This window comes from Embiotoca jacksoni, unplaced genomic scaffold (genome assembly GCF_022577435.1).
Source record: "Embiotoca jacksoni isolate LCO1_2020_lvr unplaced genomic scaffold, fEmbJac1.0.p SCAF_4, whole genome shotgun sequence".
Lineage (NCBI taxonomy): Eukaryota > Metazoa > Chordata > Actinopteri > Embiotocidae > Embiotoca > Embiotoca jacksoni.
In genome coordinates, this window is record NW_027185392.1 from 24,638,536 (window position 1) to 24,656,035 (window position 17,500).

The 17,500-nt window shown below is 44.9% G+C and overlaps 2 protein-coding genes across 3 annotated transcripts in view; both read left to right on the forward strand.

The window, feature by feature from the left end:
* The window catches only part of xpo1a (exportin 1 (CRM1 homolog, yeast) a), a 26,349-nt gene extending 12,214 nt beyond the window's left edge, over positions 1–14,135 (forward strand). The window contains exons 11-25 of the mRNA XM_069167522.1: positions 901–1,059; positions 2,344–2,526; positions 2,661–2,799; positions 3,952–4,133; positions 5,090–5,246; positions 5,336–5,499; positions 5,586–5,720; positions 5,821–6,004; positions 7,521–7,627; positions 9,148–9,342; positions 9,859–10,027; positions 11,043–11,177; positions 11,282–11,441; positions 12,023–12,119; positions 12,418–14,135. Of these exons, the coding sequence (XP_069023623.1) occupies positions 901–1,059; positions 2,344–2,526; positions 2,661–2,799; positions 3,952–4,133; positions 5,090–5,246; positions 5,336–5,499; positions 5,586–5,720; positions 5,821–6,004; positions 7,521–7,627; positions 9,148–9,342; positions 9,859–10,027; positions 11,043–11,177; positions 11,282–11,441; positions 12,023–12,119; positions 12,418–12,564 (2,313 nt within the window). The 3' untranslated portion in view covers positions 12,565–14,135. The remainder of the gene's footprint in view (positions 1–900; positions 1,060–2,343; positions 2,527–2,660; positions 2,800–3,951; positions 4,134–5,089; positions 5,247–5,335; positions 5,500–5,585; positions 5,721–5,820; positions 6,005–7,520; positions 7,628–9,147; positions 9,343–9,858; positions 10,028–11,042; positions 11,178–11,281; positions 11,442–12,022; positions 12,120–12,417) is intronic.
* Positions 14,136–16,187: 2,052 nt separating this feature from the next.
* The window catches only part of usp34 (ubiquitin specific peptidase 34), an 89,219-nt gene continuing 87,906 nt past the window's right edge, over positions 16,188–17,500 (forward strand). For both annotated transcript variants that reach the window (XM_069166841.1, XM_069166842.1), the window contains exon 1: positions 16,188–16,527. In XM_069166841.1, the coding sequence (XP_069022942.1) occupies positions 16,485–16,527 (43 nt within the window). In that variant the 5' untranslated portion in view covers positions 16,188–16,484. The remainder of the gene's footprint in view (positions 16,528–17,500) is intronic.

The following is a 17,500-nucleotide window of genomic DNA, read 5'->3' on the forward strand; positions in this document are numbered from 1 at the left end:
TGGTCAAGTGATACAAACCTGTTTCCCAAAAAGTTGGGACACTGTAAAATATAAATAAAAACAGAATGCAATGATTTCCAAACAGAATCTCAGATTGTGATCCATCAGACCTCAGGACAGTTGTCCACTTCACCTCAGTCCATCTTCAATGATCTCGGTCCAGAGAAGGCGGCGGTGTTTCTGGATCATGTTTCTATCTGGTTTCTTCTTTGGAGAGTTTTAACATCATTTGTGGACGCAGCGATGAACTGTGTTCACAGACGATGGTTTTCACAAGTGTTCCTGAGCCCATGCAGTGATTTCCACTCCAGAATAGTGTGTTTTTAATGCAGTGCTGCCTGAGGGCCCGAAGATCACCACCATCCAATATTGGTTTCCAGCCTTGTCCCTTGTGTTCAGAGATTTCTCCAGATTCTCTGAATTTTTTATTGATTCAGTAAACGTGGTGAACCTCTCCCCATCTTCACTGCTGAGAGACTCTGCCTCTCTGAAATCATCTTTTTATATCCAATCATGTTACTGATCTGTTGCCATGGTAACCTCATTAGTAGTCAGATGTTCCACCAACTTTCCAGTCTTTTGTTGACCCTGTCCCAACTTTTTTGAGACGTGTTGCTGCCATCAAATTCAAAATAAGCACATTTCATAAAACCATAAAATTTAACCATTTCAACATTGAATATGTTGTCTTTGGTCTATTTTCAATTAAATGTTGGTTTATGAGATTTGCAAATCATTGCATTGTGTTTCTATTTACATTTTACACGGCGTCCCAACTTTTTTGGAAAAGGTGTTTTGACAAAAATCTTGATACAAGATATTCTTACTGATATTTTGCCAAAAGACCAAATAAACCAAACAGAATAAAGCTTTTAAAATCCTGTTTTGTCGTCCGGTCAGATGCTGCCTTTGAACACTAACATCAGAGTGGCCTATTCCAACGGGAAGGACGACGAGCAGAACTTCATCCAGAACCTGAGCCTGTTCCTCTGCACCTTCCTCAAGGAACACGGACAGCTGATTGAGAAAAGACCCAACCTGCGAGAGACACTGATGGAGGTAGGAGACGCAAGGAGGACGAGATGTCCTCACCGGACTAACCGGGCTTTGTTGTAGAAGGTAAACTTCATGAACAAATCCACCGCTCTCAGCTTTGAGTCATTTTCTCTGTTGGACAGAAAGAAAACTTTCTCTTCTCCCGTGACTGCTTTCCCTGCCTCTCTGTTTTTTCCGTGGTGTCCTGATCATTCCTTTGCTATGACATCCGTTTGAAAGCAATTATGGAGGGAAGGGCCACCTTTGCTTTGGCGTCGTCCACTTACACAAGGACAGACGTATGCTTGTTTCAGGAGGATGACGTCAGTAAAGCAACAGTCTGTTCAGAGATTTCTGCTTCGTTCAGACAGAGAGGGAGATTAACTGGGAAACTGAGCCAACGATGTTTCTGGCAAACTTTACACAGAAACAGGTCAAAACTACAGCAGCACGTGTAGTATACAAAACAAATAATGTTGGTTGAAAAAAATACAAAATACAATCTTACACACACATGCACACACAGGCCAACAGGGCACCTACAGAGATTGGTATGGTCATGTGGCTCCAGGCTGGTCCTCCACAAGGTTTGTGGATCTGATTGGAAACCTGACGATACTACGTCCTGCCCACCGATAGCGGTAACCTGACTGCACCACAGGCCTGTCAATCAAACAGACACGCCCCCAAAAACAGGTCTTCTTGAATCTTCTTTTCTAATGAATGAGGGATTATTTTCAGATGGACCTCCAGAAAACTAATAAGAAGGAGTGACTTTAGCTAACAACACCGAGATAACTGATGGACACATTTTATTCACTTTGGATTTGATGAGAGAAGTTGAATGGGAGTCTATGGAGCCGGAGGCTTTTTGGAGCCGACCTCTAGTGGCACTCGCTGGTATTGCAGCTGAAGACACTTCTGGATCAGAACCATTTTGCAGACCTGAAGCTACGAACTCTTTTATATCCAGTCTGAGGCTCTAACATCTTACATATGAAGCTCTCTCACACTTTGCAATGCTGCACCTTTAAAAGGCACTTTTCTTTATTCTATATCTTTATTCTAAACTATTAAATGAATGTCTTGTGCAATGACACGTTTTACAGATACTACAGAAATGAATGACAACAATTCCTGCCTTTTTTTTAGGGTGAATGTACAGCACCATATCTGTTGGTATTGATTGTCAACATACTGTCATGTTCACACAACGTTGTCGCTGTGCTCGGTGTGAATGAAACAAACCTCGCGATCACGCGGATGCAGAGAAGACAATGCTGACGGTGCCGTGTGTCCTGTGTCCAGGCTCTGCACTTCATGCTGCTGGTGTCAGAGGTGGAGGAGACGGAGATCTTTAAGATCTGTCTGGAGTACTGGAACCACCTGGCAGCAGAGCTCTACAGGGAGAGTCCCTTCTCCACCTCCAGCACCCCGCTGCTGTCGGATGTCCCGCCGCGGAGACACCTGTACCTGCCTGTACTCTCCCAGGTACGGTCGCCATCACGCGCACACACGCTAGTTGTATTCCCAGAAGGTGAAACCCTCAGCGTGTTCCCTGGTGGGTCCGCTGGCGGCTGCAGACGTCCCCATCCATCCCACTCATCCCTCTTCTCCTTCTGCAGGTACGTTTGCTGATGGTGAGCCGGATGGCCAAACCGGAGGAGGTGCTGGTGGTGGAGAACGACCAGGGAGAAGTGGTCAGGGAGTTCATGAAGGACACAGACGCCATCAACCTCTACAAAAACATGAGGGAGACTCTTGGTAGGCTTCTAAAGATCCCTGTTGGTCCCTTTTCAGGTTGTTGAATGGCAGTACGTTTTTGACTGCCCTCCCCTTTTCTCCCATATCAACTCATCGTGTCTCTATGAACCTCCATGTTTATTCTGATGAGGGTGACGTGACCGGAGCAGGAAGTTAAACCTGATGAGTCACTACAGATTTCATCTCTTCATCATCTCTTCCTGAGTTCTGGTGTTGGTTCAGGGTTCTGGTTCTGATTTCTCCGTGAACATGACCAGAAGCTTCACGTCAGGTTTAGTATCAAACTCTGGAAATCATCAACGGAGACTCTGATGATGCTTCAGGAGGTCTGAGACCACGAAGACACCATCCCGGAGACGTGTCCTTAGAGACGTTCAGGACGTCTCCGTCCAACTCTGGAAGAAGACATCAGGAGAACCAGCAGGTTTTCTTTGAGGGTCGGAGTGAAATCACGGAGCTCTGCTGGACCTTCTGAGGGTCTGAGGACACACGGTCACTTCTAATGACCCAAACTGTGTCACCATGGCAACAGGGTTCTCCAACACGACGAAAACACGTGTTTCTCTCCACAACAACACAATCGTAGCTCCTCACCAGGTTGGTCTTCCTGAGACGTCTCTGTTCCACAGAAATGTTTCTCAAACTTTGATGTTCGCTCTGATTAAGTTTCAGGTGTGAAACATCCCAGAGACACCAGAACACACACACACACACACACACACACACACACAGAGACACACACACACGCACACAGACACGCACGCACACACACACAGAACTGATGACGATGAAGAGATGAAGTTTGTACCACTTCCTCATCAGGGTTTCATCTTCCTGCTCCGTGAACACGACCAGCCGTCTGAACGTATTGATCCGCCCTCGTATCCATCAGGTTGTTGTCATTTGAATATTTCACTCTTTCCAGTTATTTTGCTGCATTATTGTTTTATCTTTACATTAGAGTGAATGCTGCCAGAAAGGAAGGATGGATATTTGATCACCTAGTTTCCGTACGACAACCAAAACCATTTGTGGTCATTTCTGGGTTTGTGTTGGCATCTTGTCACGGAAAAAGAAGAAGTGGGTTCCAGGTTACTGTTCTGGTTGGCTGTATTTGTTCATGAACTGACCCGGTGCTCTCCCCCTGTGTAGTGTATCTTACACATCTGGACTATGCTGACACTGAACGCATCATGACGGAGAAGCTCCACAACCAGGTGAACGGCACCGAGTGGTCTTGGAGGAACCTGAACATGCTCTGCTGGGCCATCGGCTCCATCAGTGGTGCGATGCATGAAGAGGATGAGAAGAGGTTTCTGGTGACTGTCATCAAGGTGGGACACACCAACACTGTTGTATTACATCAGCATCACTCGGCCCCTCCACGAGTGTTTTTGAAATGTTTGATTTTGTGGCGAATTTTCTCAAAAATGTCGATGTAATTTGTGGAGTTTTAAGTGAGTTTTTTGTGGAAAATTGCAAGTTGAGAAAGAAACATTAGATTCTTTTAATCACCTCCTGATGAAGTGATAAATGTGTAATCACTTCCTGTGATAATAATCCTGCTGCACATCAGAAATATTTGAGTTTTGATCTTTTTTAATGCATTTATTGAACTTAGAGTACTGGGGAGATAAAAGTTCCTAAAAGCTCCTAAAAGCTGCGTATGTTTCCAGAACAGACCGTCTGTGACTGGAATATAGAAACAAGGACATCAGCTGTCACAATAAGAGCTTTAGATGCTGTTTAATTCATGTTCATTCAACACATAGACCTGCTGGATGAAACAAACAAAGAGACGTCTCTGACAACTGGACGTGTGGAGAAAACTCATTTAACATCCAGTAATATGGAATCACTTCCTTTGATCACAAACATTTAATCATCATTTTAATGTGAAGAACACATTTCCCACAAACCCCGTCACTTCCTGTTTCTCCTCTTGTTCCTGTTTCTCCGGTGAACAGAGTTTTATTTGGAGATGAAAACAGCAGCAGAGACTTTCTGGTTGAAATGAGGAGTTATTGTTGGTAATAAAGAGAGTTTAGTTTGAAAAGATTTACTTTATGTTTTAATACTTTCAGCTCAGATTCTGATGACGACGTTTTTTGCAGGAAAATCAATGTAAGCTCCCGCAAATATTGCAGAGTTTGCTTGAATTACCGTTAATTATTGCAATCGCAAGATGGTGATTTCCTGACGAGACTGATTTAACAGCAGCCTTTTACAAACACGTCAGTGTGTGTGCTGAACTATGAACAACTTTCACTGTACATGTGTTACATCACAGGACCTGCTCGGCTTGTGTGAGCAGAAAAGAGGAAAAGACAACAAGGCCATAATAGCGTCCAACATCATGTACATCGTGGGCCAGTATCCTCGCTTCCTCAGAGCTCACTGGAAGTTCCTCAAGACCGTCGTCAACAAGCTGTTTGAGTTTATGCACGGTGAGAAATGTGAACAGACCAAATCTTCCACACTCATCCGACCGCTGCGACTTGGTGAAGATGACTCGGTTGGATTGTTCTTTGCTCAGAGACCCACGACGGCGTGCAGGACATGGCCTGCGACACCTTCATCAAGATCGCCCAGAAGTGCCGGCGTCATTTTGTCCAGGTTCAGGTGGGAGAGGTGATGCCCTTCATTGACGAGATCCTCAACAACATCAATACCATCATCTGTGACCTCCAGCCTCAGCAGGTAAGACCCGTCCTGTCTCTTGACTTTTTCTGTCAAACGGCAGTAAGACGATGTGGTGAACCAGATTAAATCTCCTCTGTCTGCAGGTGCACACGTTTTACGAGGCGGTGGGCTACATGATCGGAGCCCAAACAGACCAGGCAGTTCAGGAGCTTTTGATAGAGAAGTACATGCTGCTGCCGAATCAGGTGTGGGACAGCATCATCCAGCAGGCCACCAAGGTAAGAGGAGGGGCGGAGACACGACGGCTCGCTGATGTCGACGCCCTCCTACGTTCTCGTTGTGTGCTGCTCAATCTGTAACGTGGACTTTGCGCTGCAGAACGTGGACATCCTGAAGGATGCGGAGACGGTACGTCAGCTGGGCAGCATCCTCAAGACAAACGTCAGAGCCTGTAAAGCCGTCGGTCATCCCTTCGTGGTCCAGCTGGGACGGATCTACCTGGACATGCTCAACGTCTACAAATGTCTCAGTGAAAACATCTCCTCAGCCGTCCAGACCAACGGTCAGCTTCTGCTCGCTCTGTTTCTGTGAATGAAACTTGTCTCCAGATCTTAAATTTAAAACTGAGAAATATCCTGGGTTGAGTTCTTGTTTTAGGATGAAAGGAATGATACAAATCAGGAGCCCAGTGTAGGTACCGTCAGGCATACATCATCGCTGCATGGAAATATAAATACACTCATTTACAAAACAGTTGGGATGCCGTGTAAAATGTAAATATAAACAGAATGCAGTGATTTGTAGATCTCAAACATATTTTATTGAAATTAGACCAAAGACAACATATCAAATATTAAAATGGGGGAAATGTATTGTTTTATGATAAATATCTGCTCATTTTGGATTTGATGGCAGCAATGCGTCTCAAAAAAGTTGAGACGGCAGCAAAAAAAGACTGGAAAGTTGTGTTAAGGTAAAAAAATAAAGAATATCTGCTGGAACATCTGACAACTAACCAGGTTACCATGGCAACAGATCAGTAACATGATTGGGTATAAAAGATGATTTCAGAGAGGCAGAGTCTCTCAGCAGTGAAGATGGGGAGAGGTTCACCACTCTGAAAGACTGTGTTGGAAAATAGTTCAACAATCTAAGAATAATGTTCCTCAACGTAAAACTACAAAGAATTAGTGGATTTCATCGTCTACGGTTCATAATATCATTAAAAGATTCAGAGAATCTGGAGAAATCTCTGAACACAAGGGACAAGGCTGGAAACCAATATTGGATGGTGGTGATCTTCGGGCCCTCAGGCAGCACTGCATTAAAAACACACTATTCTGGAGTGGAAATCACTGCATGGGCTCAGGAACACTTGTGAAAACCATCGTCTGTGAACACAGTTCATCGCTGCGTCCACAAATGCAGGTTAAAACTCTCCAAAGAAGAAACCATGACTAAACCATTTAAAATATTTGGTGCATTATTAAAATATAAAATGTAACAAAGGAGGACCTGAACTGTTGAGCAGCTAGAATCATATATCCGGCAAAAATGGGACAACTTTTCACCAGAAACTGGTCTCCTCAGTTCCCCAACGTTTCCAGAGTGTTGTTAAAAGAAGAGTTGATGCAGCTCAGTGGTGAACATGATCCTGGAACAACTTATAGAGACGTGCTGCTGACATCAGATTTAAAATGAACATATACATTTTATTGTTTTATAAAAAAATGAGTTTCAACATTTGATATGTTGTCTTTAGTCTTATTTAAATATCGGTTGATATGTTTTGGAAATCGTTGATTCTGTTTTTATTACATTTTACACAGCGTCCCAAAAGAAGTATAAGTATAATAATAATAATAATAAGGTAGACCTTCATATTTACGCAGTATTCATGTCAACCTTCAAAACTGGTAATGCTGAGATATAACGGGACACAGACAAAATATTGTGCAGTTGAAATCATAATCTGTTGTATTATGGGGGCAAAAATAAATAAAAAAAGGTTTCTTTTTATGTGTTTATTTGTGGACATCAGCCATTTAGACCTGGTGTGTTTGTCCTCATCTGTCCAGGTGAGATGGTGACGAAGCAGCCTCTGATCAGGAGCATGAGGACGGTGAAGAGAGAAACCCTGAAGCTGATCTCAGGATGGGTCAGTCGCTCCAACGACCCTCAGATGGTGAGACCGGTTTTATTTGTGTGTTTATGTTCAAATCACTGTCTAGAGTGACTTACAATACTTAAGCAGTATCACACGAGAGGGTGTGTTTTAACGTCAAGCGCCTCGGTCCTGACTGCATCACTGTCGTGCCAGTAATCACGTTAAAGCACAACCTCGAGTGTAATATAGTGATTATACAACAAGTTACCATCTAATTAAAACATTTAATCTACGTGTTCATATTGTGGAACAATCCACTCAAAATATAAAACTTTTTGGTTAGCGTGAACTCCGTTTCCATGGAAACAAATGGGATATGACTAACAACTGGAAAACAATCAGTGAAGTCAGTAGACTCTTATGTAATGTTTCCTACTCCAGGAAGTAGTCCAACCCTTAGCAACCACCTAGCAACGGAGAGGATTTCTAGTCTCCAACTGAATAAATACAGAACATAGAAACACTAAACTGATCAGCTAGTTCAGTCTGGTTGGAACAAAGATATCTGGTGAACAAAGATATCCGATGAACAAAGATATCCGAGGAACAAAGATATCTGATGAACAAAGATATCCGATGAACAAAGATATCCGAGGAACAAAGATATCTGATGAACAAAGATATGTGATGAACAAAGATATCCATGTTCTCATGTGTTTTTAACATTTTAGCTCCGTGTCATGTGTTCAAACCAAACCGGTCCAGCTAGCCTCCTCTAGGACTGTAAGTGCGTGACTATCCGTGGTGTTACGGTACGGGTGCTCAGAGCGACCAAAAAGGACCAAAAGAGACCCGACTTCACCAAATGGGTCATTTAATAGAAATATAACAAGTAGAAACTACATTATATTACATGTTATATGAAACTCAGTTCTAATTCTATGTTCCATTGAGGAGGTGGAGGGATATTTGTAGTGATGATGTCATGATGATTTGTTCCAAATGTTCTGTTGACCAATCAGATCTCTGGGGAGGAGCTACTGGTTGTTTACTATATTTTTACAAAGCCTCCTGCATTCAGCAGATAAGACCGGTGGTGTGCCTGATCATATTGTTCACAATGATGCCCGTATGATTATCAATTCGATAGAAAACATTAACACTACTTGTTGACATAATGTCATCATACTGATACATACCGGTTGTCGGGCATACGTTTGCAGCTTACACAGAAACAAGCTCGGCTAGGAGGCGCTGTACTCTACAGGTTTACAGCTGATTCTCCTCCGTTCCTCAGCTGTCCAGGATCAACCACCTCTAGTTAACACTCAGCTGTAGTGCTGCTAGCAAATGTGAAACTTTAATAACACTTTTTGAATCTTGCCCAGGGCTTCCTCAGAAACAATTGTCATAATATTCATAATGAAGAGGTATAAGTTAGTCGTAAAATTGAATTGACACATTTTTCATTAGCTGTCAAATTGTGACTTGTGAGAGACGTTATAAAACTGTAGGAATGTGGCCTTGTGGGTAAAATATTTAAATTGAACTGAAACTCGCCAACAGTCTCTGTGTTTGTGCCTCGTTCTGCGCTCCAGGTGGGCGAGAACTTTGTGCCCCCGTTGCTGGAGGCGGTGCTCATCGACTACCAGAGGAACGTGGCGGCTGCCCGTGAGCCCGAGGTCCTCAGCACCATGGCAACCATCGTCAACAAGCTCGGGGCCCACATCACCGGCGAAATCCCCAAGATCTTCGACGCCGTCTTTGAGTGCACTTTGAACATGATAAACAAGGTCTGTTGGACTCGTTTCACTTCATCAGGTAGAAACATCTCAGAAGACATTGGAAAGTTTAAAGTGTGTTGAGGTTTCGTCCTCTGTCCAGTGTCCTGCACAAAACATTGTAAAGGGCCACATCAGGGCGGCCATGACGGAGAAGCAATGTAAACATTCAGCTGCCCTGCTTGGTTGCTATGACGATGCCTCTCAAGTACATACGCTGACACAGACAGGAGATGCATTCAGTGGGGAAAAGCACAGATGCTGAAAAAATATTCTTTTTGTTTTGTTTTTGTGTGAATTACATGAACGATAAATCATTAATAGGAGTCGTAGCACGCTGGTCCTGATCGAGATGCACGTTTTGATCTATATTTGGGGTTTTCTCAGCTAGTTATGTGCAGAAAAAGTGTCGCACACGGATAAAAAGCGAGTATAAGCATCAGTAAGTGAGCCCTTTCTCTGGCACATTAAATACAGTTACGAGGTGAGACTTTAACTCCACCCGCTCTCCTTTTATTTTGCTCTCAGGACTTTGAGGAGTTCCCAGAACACAGAACACATTTCTTCTACCTCCTTCAAGCCGCCACCTCGCAGTGCTTCCCGGCCTTCCTGTCCATCGCCCCGGCCCAGTTCAAACTCATCCTGGACTCCATCATCTGGGCCTTCAAGCACACCATGAGAAATGTTGCCGACACAGGTCTGAAGTCGCATCAACTCGTCTCGCTAGAAATATTAAGAACCCACAAAGTGGTTGAGCTATGTTTGTTATTTTTTTCAGCCAGCCAAACTATTCTCGTTAGATAAATATGCTGTAAATAGCAGATATTAATATGCTAGTAAATATTTCAGATTCACTCGGATTGAATTGTGAAGCGTAGCAAGACAGAAAGAAGACACTGACCTCTGCAGCTAGAACTTTCAGAAACATCTTTCTTTAAAAAACAAAAAAACAGGTTACTTATCTGCTATTAAGATATTTTTAGGAATTAAATACAAATCTGTAATTCAAAAATTAAGTCTTCTGAAAAACAGTTTAATAAAATACGAGTAAGAATGGATTATATAGTAACACAGGTTTTCACTGAACTGCAGGAAATGAGTTTTTTTAGGACGCCTGCACCAGTAATAAGCAGTAAACCCAGTAATAACCAGTAGTAACCAGTACTAACCAGTAACAACCAGTAATAACCAGTAGTAACTAGCAGTAACGGGAGTAACCAGTAGTAACCAACCAGTAGTAAGCAGTAATAACCTGTAGTGACCAGTAACAACCAGTAATAACTGGTAATAACCAGTAGTAACTGTAATAACCAGTAGTAACCAGTAGCAACCAACCAGTAGTAACCAACCAGTAGTAACCAGTAGCAACCAACCAGTAGTAACCAGTAGCAACCAACCAGTAGCAACCAACCAGTAGCGACCAACAGTAGCAACCAACCAGCAGTAACCAACCATTAATAACCAGTAGTAACCAACCAATAGTAACCAGTAGTAACCAACCATTAATAACCAGTAGTAACCAACCAGTAGTAACCAGTAGTAACCAACCAGTAGTAACCAACCATTAATAACCAGTAGTAACCAACCAGTAGTAACCAGTAGTAACCAGTGTTCAGCTGCTGTGGTGTTGTTGAACTGTCCTGTGAGTGGGTGAGTTGTTGAAGCTGGTGGGTGTCCTGTGGGTCTGATGGCGTCTCCCTGGTCCTCTGCAGGTCTCCAGATCCTCTACACTCTGCTGCAGAACCTGTCTGCAGAGGAAGCAGCAGCTCAGAGCTTCTACCAGACCTACTTCTGTGACATCCTGCAGCACATCTTCTCCGTGGTCACCGACACCTCGCACACCGCAGGTACCGAGGACGCGTCGTCTCCCCGTTTCAACCTTCCTACATTTATGTCCTCAGACATTCTCCATGAGCTGACAGTAACTGACAGGCGTCTGCCCCGTCTCCAGGTCTGACCATGCACGCCACCATCTTGGCCTACATGTTTAACCTGGTGGAGGAGGGGAAGGTGAGCGTCGCCCTGAGCGCCGGCAGCCCGGCCAACAACCAGGCACACGTCCAGGAGTACATCGCCAACCTGCTGAAGACGGCCTTCCCCCATCTGCAGGAGTAAGTCGTGTGCAGGAGGCCGAGCTCCCCTCTGAGCTGGGTTTGGGTCCAGGGAGTCGGGCCTATCTGTGTGGGAGTTTTTTTAATGAGCACAAAGGTTCAGTCGAAGCAACACAACCCCGTTTCTGCTGTGACAAATGTAGATGAAAACAATGCAATGATTCGGAAATCACAAACTCATTTAATTGAAATTAGACCAAAGAGAACATTTATTGTTTTGTTGAAAATATCTGCTCATTTTGAATTTGATGGCAGCAACACGTCTCTAAAAAGTTAGATTGTTGAACTATTTTCCAACACAGTCTTTCACAGAGTGGTGAACCTCTCTCCATCTTCACTGCTGAGAGACTCCGCCTCTCTGAAATCATCTTTTATACCCGATCATGTTACTGATCTGTTGCCATGGTAACCTCGTTAGTAGTCAGATGTTCCACCACATGTTAAAAAAAGCCATTAAACTATTTTTAATTAAATATGGGTTTACATGATATGCAAATCATCACATTCTGTCTTGACATTTTTCCACGGTGTATTCTGGCCTGTTGTTCAGGTTTGAGGCTCATTGAATGTCTTGTCTCCAGCGCCCAGGTGAAGGTGTTTGTAACCGGCCTGTTCAGCCTCAACCAGGACATTCCCGCCTTTAAGGAGCACCTGAGGGACTTCCTGGTCCAGATCAAGGTGAGTGATCTGAGGAAATGACAGACACCTGCTGTTCCCAGACGTAGAGGGAGAATCACTCCCCTGAACTCTCTCAGCTGGTTCGGCCTCCGTTTTGGTTTGTTTTCTCCAAATATATCATAACGCTCACAAACCAACGATGACGTCTCCGATGGTCGCCACGGGGCTCGGTCCCAAAAATGTTGATATGATGTTAAAGACCATGTCTTTTATAAATGCATAATAATGAATGTAGTAGAAAAGGTGGTGGTGTTAAAACATGAAGCCTGGATCAGAACCTCTGCTTGTGGCCCTGCAGGAGTTTGCCGGTGAGGACACCACGGACCTGTTCCTGGAGGAGCGGGAGGCGGCGCTGCTCCAGGCCCAGGACGAGAAACACAAGCTGCAGATGTCCGTGCCGGGAATCCTCAACCCCCACGAGCTGCCGGAGGAAATGTGTGACTGAAGCTGTTCAGGACAACTCTGGAGGGGTCAAAGGTCGAGAGGGAGAGAGAGAGAGAGGGCGAGGGCGAGGGAGAGAGCAAGGACGCTTTGTTGTTTTCTCGTCGTCGTCGTCGTCGTGTGTGTGTGTGTGTGTGTGTGTGTGTGTGTGTGTGTGTGTGTGTGTGTGTGTGTGTGTGTGTGTGTGTGTGTGTGTGTGTGAAAGGAGAATCAGGGCCCCGGGACCCGACCACTCGGTTGTACATCGACCAAATTCATGTCAATATGAAAGAGAATCACTCCCCTGAACTCTCAGCTGGTGCGGCCTCTGTTTTGGTTTGTTTTTCTACAAATATATTTTATACCAAATTTGTTTTGTGCAACTTGCCATCTTATGTTTCCTCTTTGCTATTAAAACTGTGTTTGGCCACGAGATTCTTTTACACCTGCGTGAAGTGGAAAGAATTAAATGTGATTTTTTTTTAACTCCTCCTCACCGTGCTCAGTCCCCCCCATGTTAATATATAATATATAATGTGGAAACGGTTGCCGTGGTGACCCGACGGACGACTGTGCTTTCAGAAGGACCTCGCGTACTGTGCGGGACATGTATGATGCTCCCTGGCTTCCTGTTGTCACATGTTGGTTCGTCCGTGTTTCCTGTTTTTCCTTTTGCTGAGAGAGTGAGAGACTGACTGAGAGAGTGAGTGAGTGAGTGTGTGAGAGTGAGTGTGTGAGTGAGAAGGTGAGTGAGTGTGTGAGAGAATGAGTGAGTGTGTGTGTGAGTGTGTGAGAAGGTGTGAGAAGGTGAGTGAGTGTGTGAGTGAGAAGGTGAGTGAGTGAGTGAGTGTGTGTGAGAGTGAGAGAGTGAGTGAGTGAGTGTGTGAGAGTGAGTGTGTGAGTGAGAAGGTGAGTGAGTGTGTGAGAGAATGAGTGAGTGTGTGTGTGAGAGTGAGTGTGTGAGTGAGAAGGTGAGTGAGTGTGTGTGTGAGAGTGAGTGTGTGAGTGAGTGTGTGAGAGAATGAGTGAGTGTGTGTGTGAGTGTGTGAGAGTGAGTGTGTGAGTGAGAAGGTGAGTGAGTGTGAGAGAATGAGTGAGTGTGTGTGTGAGTGTGTGAGAAGGTGTGAGAAGGTGAGTGAGTGTGTGAGAGAGTGAGTGAGAAGGTAAGTGAGTGAGTGAGTGTGTGTGAGAGTGAGTGAGTGAGTGTGTGAGAAGGTGAGTGAGTGAGAGAGTGAGAAGGTTAGTGAGTGTGTGAGAGGGTGAGAAGGTGAGTGAGTGAGAGTGAGAAGGTGAGTGAGTGTGTGAGAGAGTGAGAGGGTGAGTGAGAGAGAGAGAGAGAGAGAGAGAGAGAGTGAGTGAGTGCATCAGTTGCTCTGCTTTTGGATAAGAAGGACTTTTGTGTGCATATCATCCTGTTTATAAAGCTTAGTACTCTGAGAATATAAAGTTGGTTATTTTTACAAAACGGTCTGTATGAGTCTGTTTCTTCCACAGACGACGGCACAGCTCGGTATATTCTGAATTCACCATCACGTCACATAAAAGTACATTGAAGTCAGTGATTCCAAAACCAGGAGGTACTAAGTCACGTTATGAGTATCGAAAAGTTGTAAAACTGAATGTTTTATTTAAGGAATAACCTTTAAAAAAGCTGCAAGAATCCAAGAGGCATTTTGTGTTTTTGTAGAACTTGGTTCCGTCTCACATTCAGGTTACAGATCAGCAAGTACTAAATCAGTGGAGACGTGGAGGGAGGTTCCTGTTGGACGGAGCGTTTTCAGCCTGGACCTGATGTGTCCTCTGTTTTCTGTCCCTTACTGTCTCCACCGTGTGGCGCTACAGGGCATGTCGAGATCCTACAATTAAAATCTGACAGCCATGATCCTTCTCTCCTTGCAGCCCAGAATCTGTTTCCAGTAAACAAACTTGTCGTCCTGGACTTTTACAGAAGGATTAATGTGTCTGAGATAGAATCAAGTCATGATCACCCAAAACTATTCGCTGTGTTTTCATTCTTCTTTGACTTGAAAGTGTGACCAACATAAAAGGCAAGAAAACCACTGAAGTTGCACAATAACTTCAAAATAGCAGCGTTCCTGTTCGGTTTAGGTTGCAGCTCACCGAGGCTTTTTTTTTGTTGGACAAACTTTCCCACATTTCATAGATGTATTCGGTGGAAGTCAATTTCCAAACCTGTTTAACAAAATGTTGGGACGCCGTGTAAAAATAAAAACAGGATACGATGATTTGTAAATCACAAACTCATATTTAATTGAAAATAGAACAAAGAGAACATTTGTTTTGTTGAAAATATCTTCTCATTGTGAATCTGATGCAGCATCACGTCTCTATAAAGTTGTTCCAGGATCATGTTCACCACTGAGCTGCATCAACTCTTCTTTTAACAACACTCTGGAAACCTTTGGGAACTGAGGAGACCAGAGGCCTGAACTTTCTTTTAGTTTTTCATCTGGAGATCTCCTAATGTCTCCAACCTCTTCTGAGACTTCAGGGACTTTCTTCAGTCTCATTTGTCTCTGCGTCTGGCAGCCTGTCGGCAGGCGAGGCCTGATGCACACCTGTCAATCATACAGCTGTCGGGTAGACGGGAAGTTTGAGGAATATACGACGACGTTACAACCGCGAAATGTGTCAAATGTAAAACTCAAGCTTTTAACAACTTCTCTTCGCATCACAGAATGAATTTTAAATTGGCCTGATAACTTTTGTAAGACGAGTTTGTTAGAAGTGAAACATCAGAAGAGCGACCGCAGACTGCTCAGATGACTGATGTGTTTCACTAATTTATTACTGGGATCTTATTGACTTTATGGTGATTTTTGTTGCTGCTGTAAAAACAATATTTTGCCACATCTAAAATATAAAGTCTCACAAGAACCAAAAAAAGTTTGATAAAGAACCAGGCTGGTAAAAGTATAGATGAAAATCAAAATGCGTTCATACCCATCCTCACAGCAGCTCAGATGTTTGGACCTTTTCTCTCATCTTTGTTTTTTGGTGCAACATAATCATTTGAACATTTATACAAATGAAAGCCTTTAGAAGTTTAGATGGAACAAAAACAACACTGAGTACACTGTGATTTTTAAAAAGATGTTCAAAAGCTGAAACGGTTGGAATTATATGTTGTGTTGTTAAAGCTTGTTAAATTCTCCATTTGTGTCAAATCCACATCTTAAAAGTAACCAGCGGTTGTTTGCTCCGCTCACCGAGTTGCAGTTTACCTGCACATCTGTCCAAACTGTAAAGGTATAATATATAAATTGTAATATGTGTATGGTTCACACACAATTTCCTGACAGCATTTAAGGTCTAAACAATCACCACAAACTCTGTACGGTGACAAAAATAACTACAGACCATTTACCATTTTTGGTGTGACATTATAATAATACTATAAATAATATAATTTGACTAGATTAAAAGTGTTAGTATTGACCTTAACGTTCATATTTTTGCTCTAAAGTAGCTTTAGGGTGTTTTTTTCACTGCATTTGCCCACAATTATTTGCCCTTGAGGAAAGGGATGTAAACGTGACTTCATTGGTAGAATATCGCGAGACAACCGAAGGAAAACGAAAGGACGAAGGAGACGCGGCGGAAAGAGCCGAACAGGATCTACATGCTGCGCCCCCCTCCCCTCCTTTTTCAACATGGCTGCTGTGTCTCTTCTCTCCAGTAACGCTCAGATTGGAGAATGACTGCGTCTCCACCTTCCCGCGCCTCCTAACTCCTGCTGTTCGTGCTCTCGGTTCGGACGCGGGTCCGGTTCTCCGCCTCGCCGCCTCCTCCGCTGTGACTCGGAGGAATAACCTTCAGCAACAACTCCCTCCGCGGGCCTTTTCTTTACCCCCAAAACAAGCAGCTCCGGTCGGCGGCAGCTCCCGGAGCGATGGTGTGACCTCTCGGTCGTCTTCATGAACGATGTGTGAAAACTGCGCCGAGCTGGTGGAGGTTCTCAACGAAAGTAGGTGGAGTCCGTGTGTTGGTGGAGGAGCTGCCGGAGCACCGCTCGGCTCGGTGGACGCGTGTTAGCTTCGGCGGCTAGCTGCTCAGAGCTGGGTCCGGTGGGCCGGTGGGCCGGCGGTCCGGTGGGCCGGTGGGCCGGTGGGCCGGTAGGCCGGTGGTCCGGTGGTCCGGTGGGCCGGTGGGCCGGCGGTCCGGTGGGCCGGTGGGCCGGTAGGCCGGTGGTCCGGTGGTCCGGTGGGCCGGTAGGCCGGTTCGCCCCGCCGTCACCGCTCACACCGGACAACCGGGGACCACGGCAGCGGTTCGGCCGGTCGGCTTCGTGTTTCTGCCGGCGGTGTCGGTGATATTTGGGCCTGTCTGTCAAACACGGAACCGGGAACAAGTCGGTCACCCGTCTTCACGTCACTCAGAACACGGAAACGCTGATTGACATGTGTCGGGTTTTTCGGGTGAAGTGCTGATGTTGTCCGGAACACGTCACGGGACGGTACCGCGGAGCTGGACCCGACCGGACTTTGTTTGACGTGTTTGTCAGCTCGCTGTCCGCCGCCTCCCGTTGTGTCGGTCACATTCACGGTCCAAAATGGCCCTCTTACCTCCCGGTAACCGGTAACCCGCTGCACGGGGACCGGTAACCCGCTGCACGGGGACCGGTAACCCGCTGCACGGGGACCGACCAGCCGTCCACACACTCCGGTAGTGTGGAGGTGGACGGCTGGTCGGAGCGCAGATTGTTTGGGGCAAAAATATCACGTCGTTGATGGTCGTGTTGCTCTTGTTGCTCGTTGATGGTCGTGTTGCTCTTGTTGCTCGTTGATGGTCGTGTTGCTCTTGTTGCTCGTTGATGCTCGTTGATGGTCGTGTTGCTCTTGTTGCTCGTTGATGGTCGTGTTGCTCTTGTTGCTCGTTGATGGTCGTGTTGCTCTTGTTGCTCGTTGATGGTCATGATGCTCGTTGATGGTCATGATGCT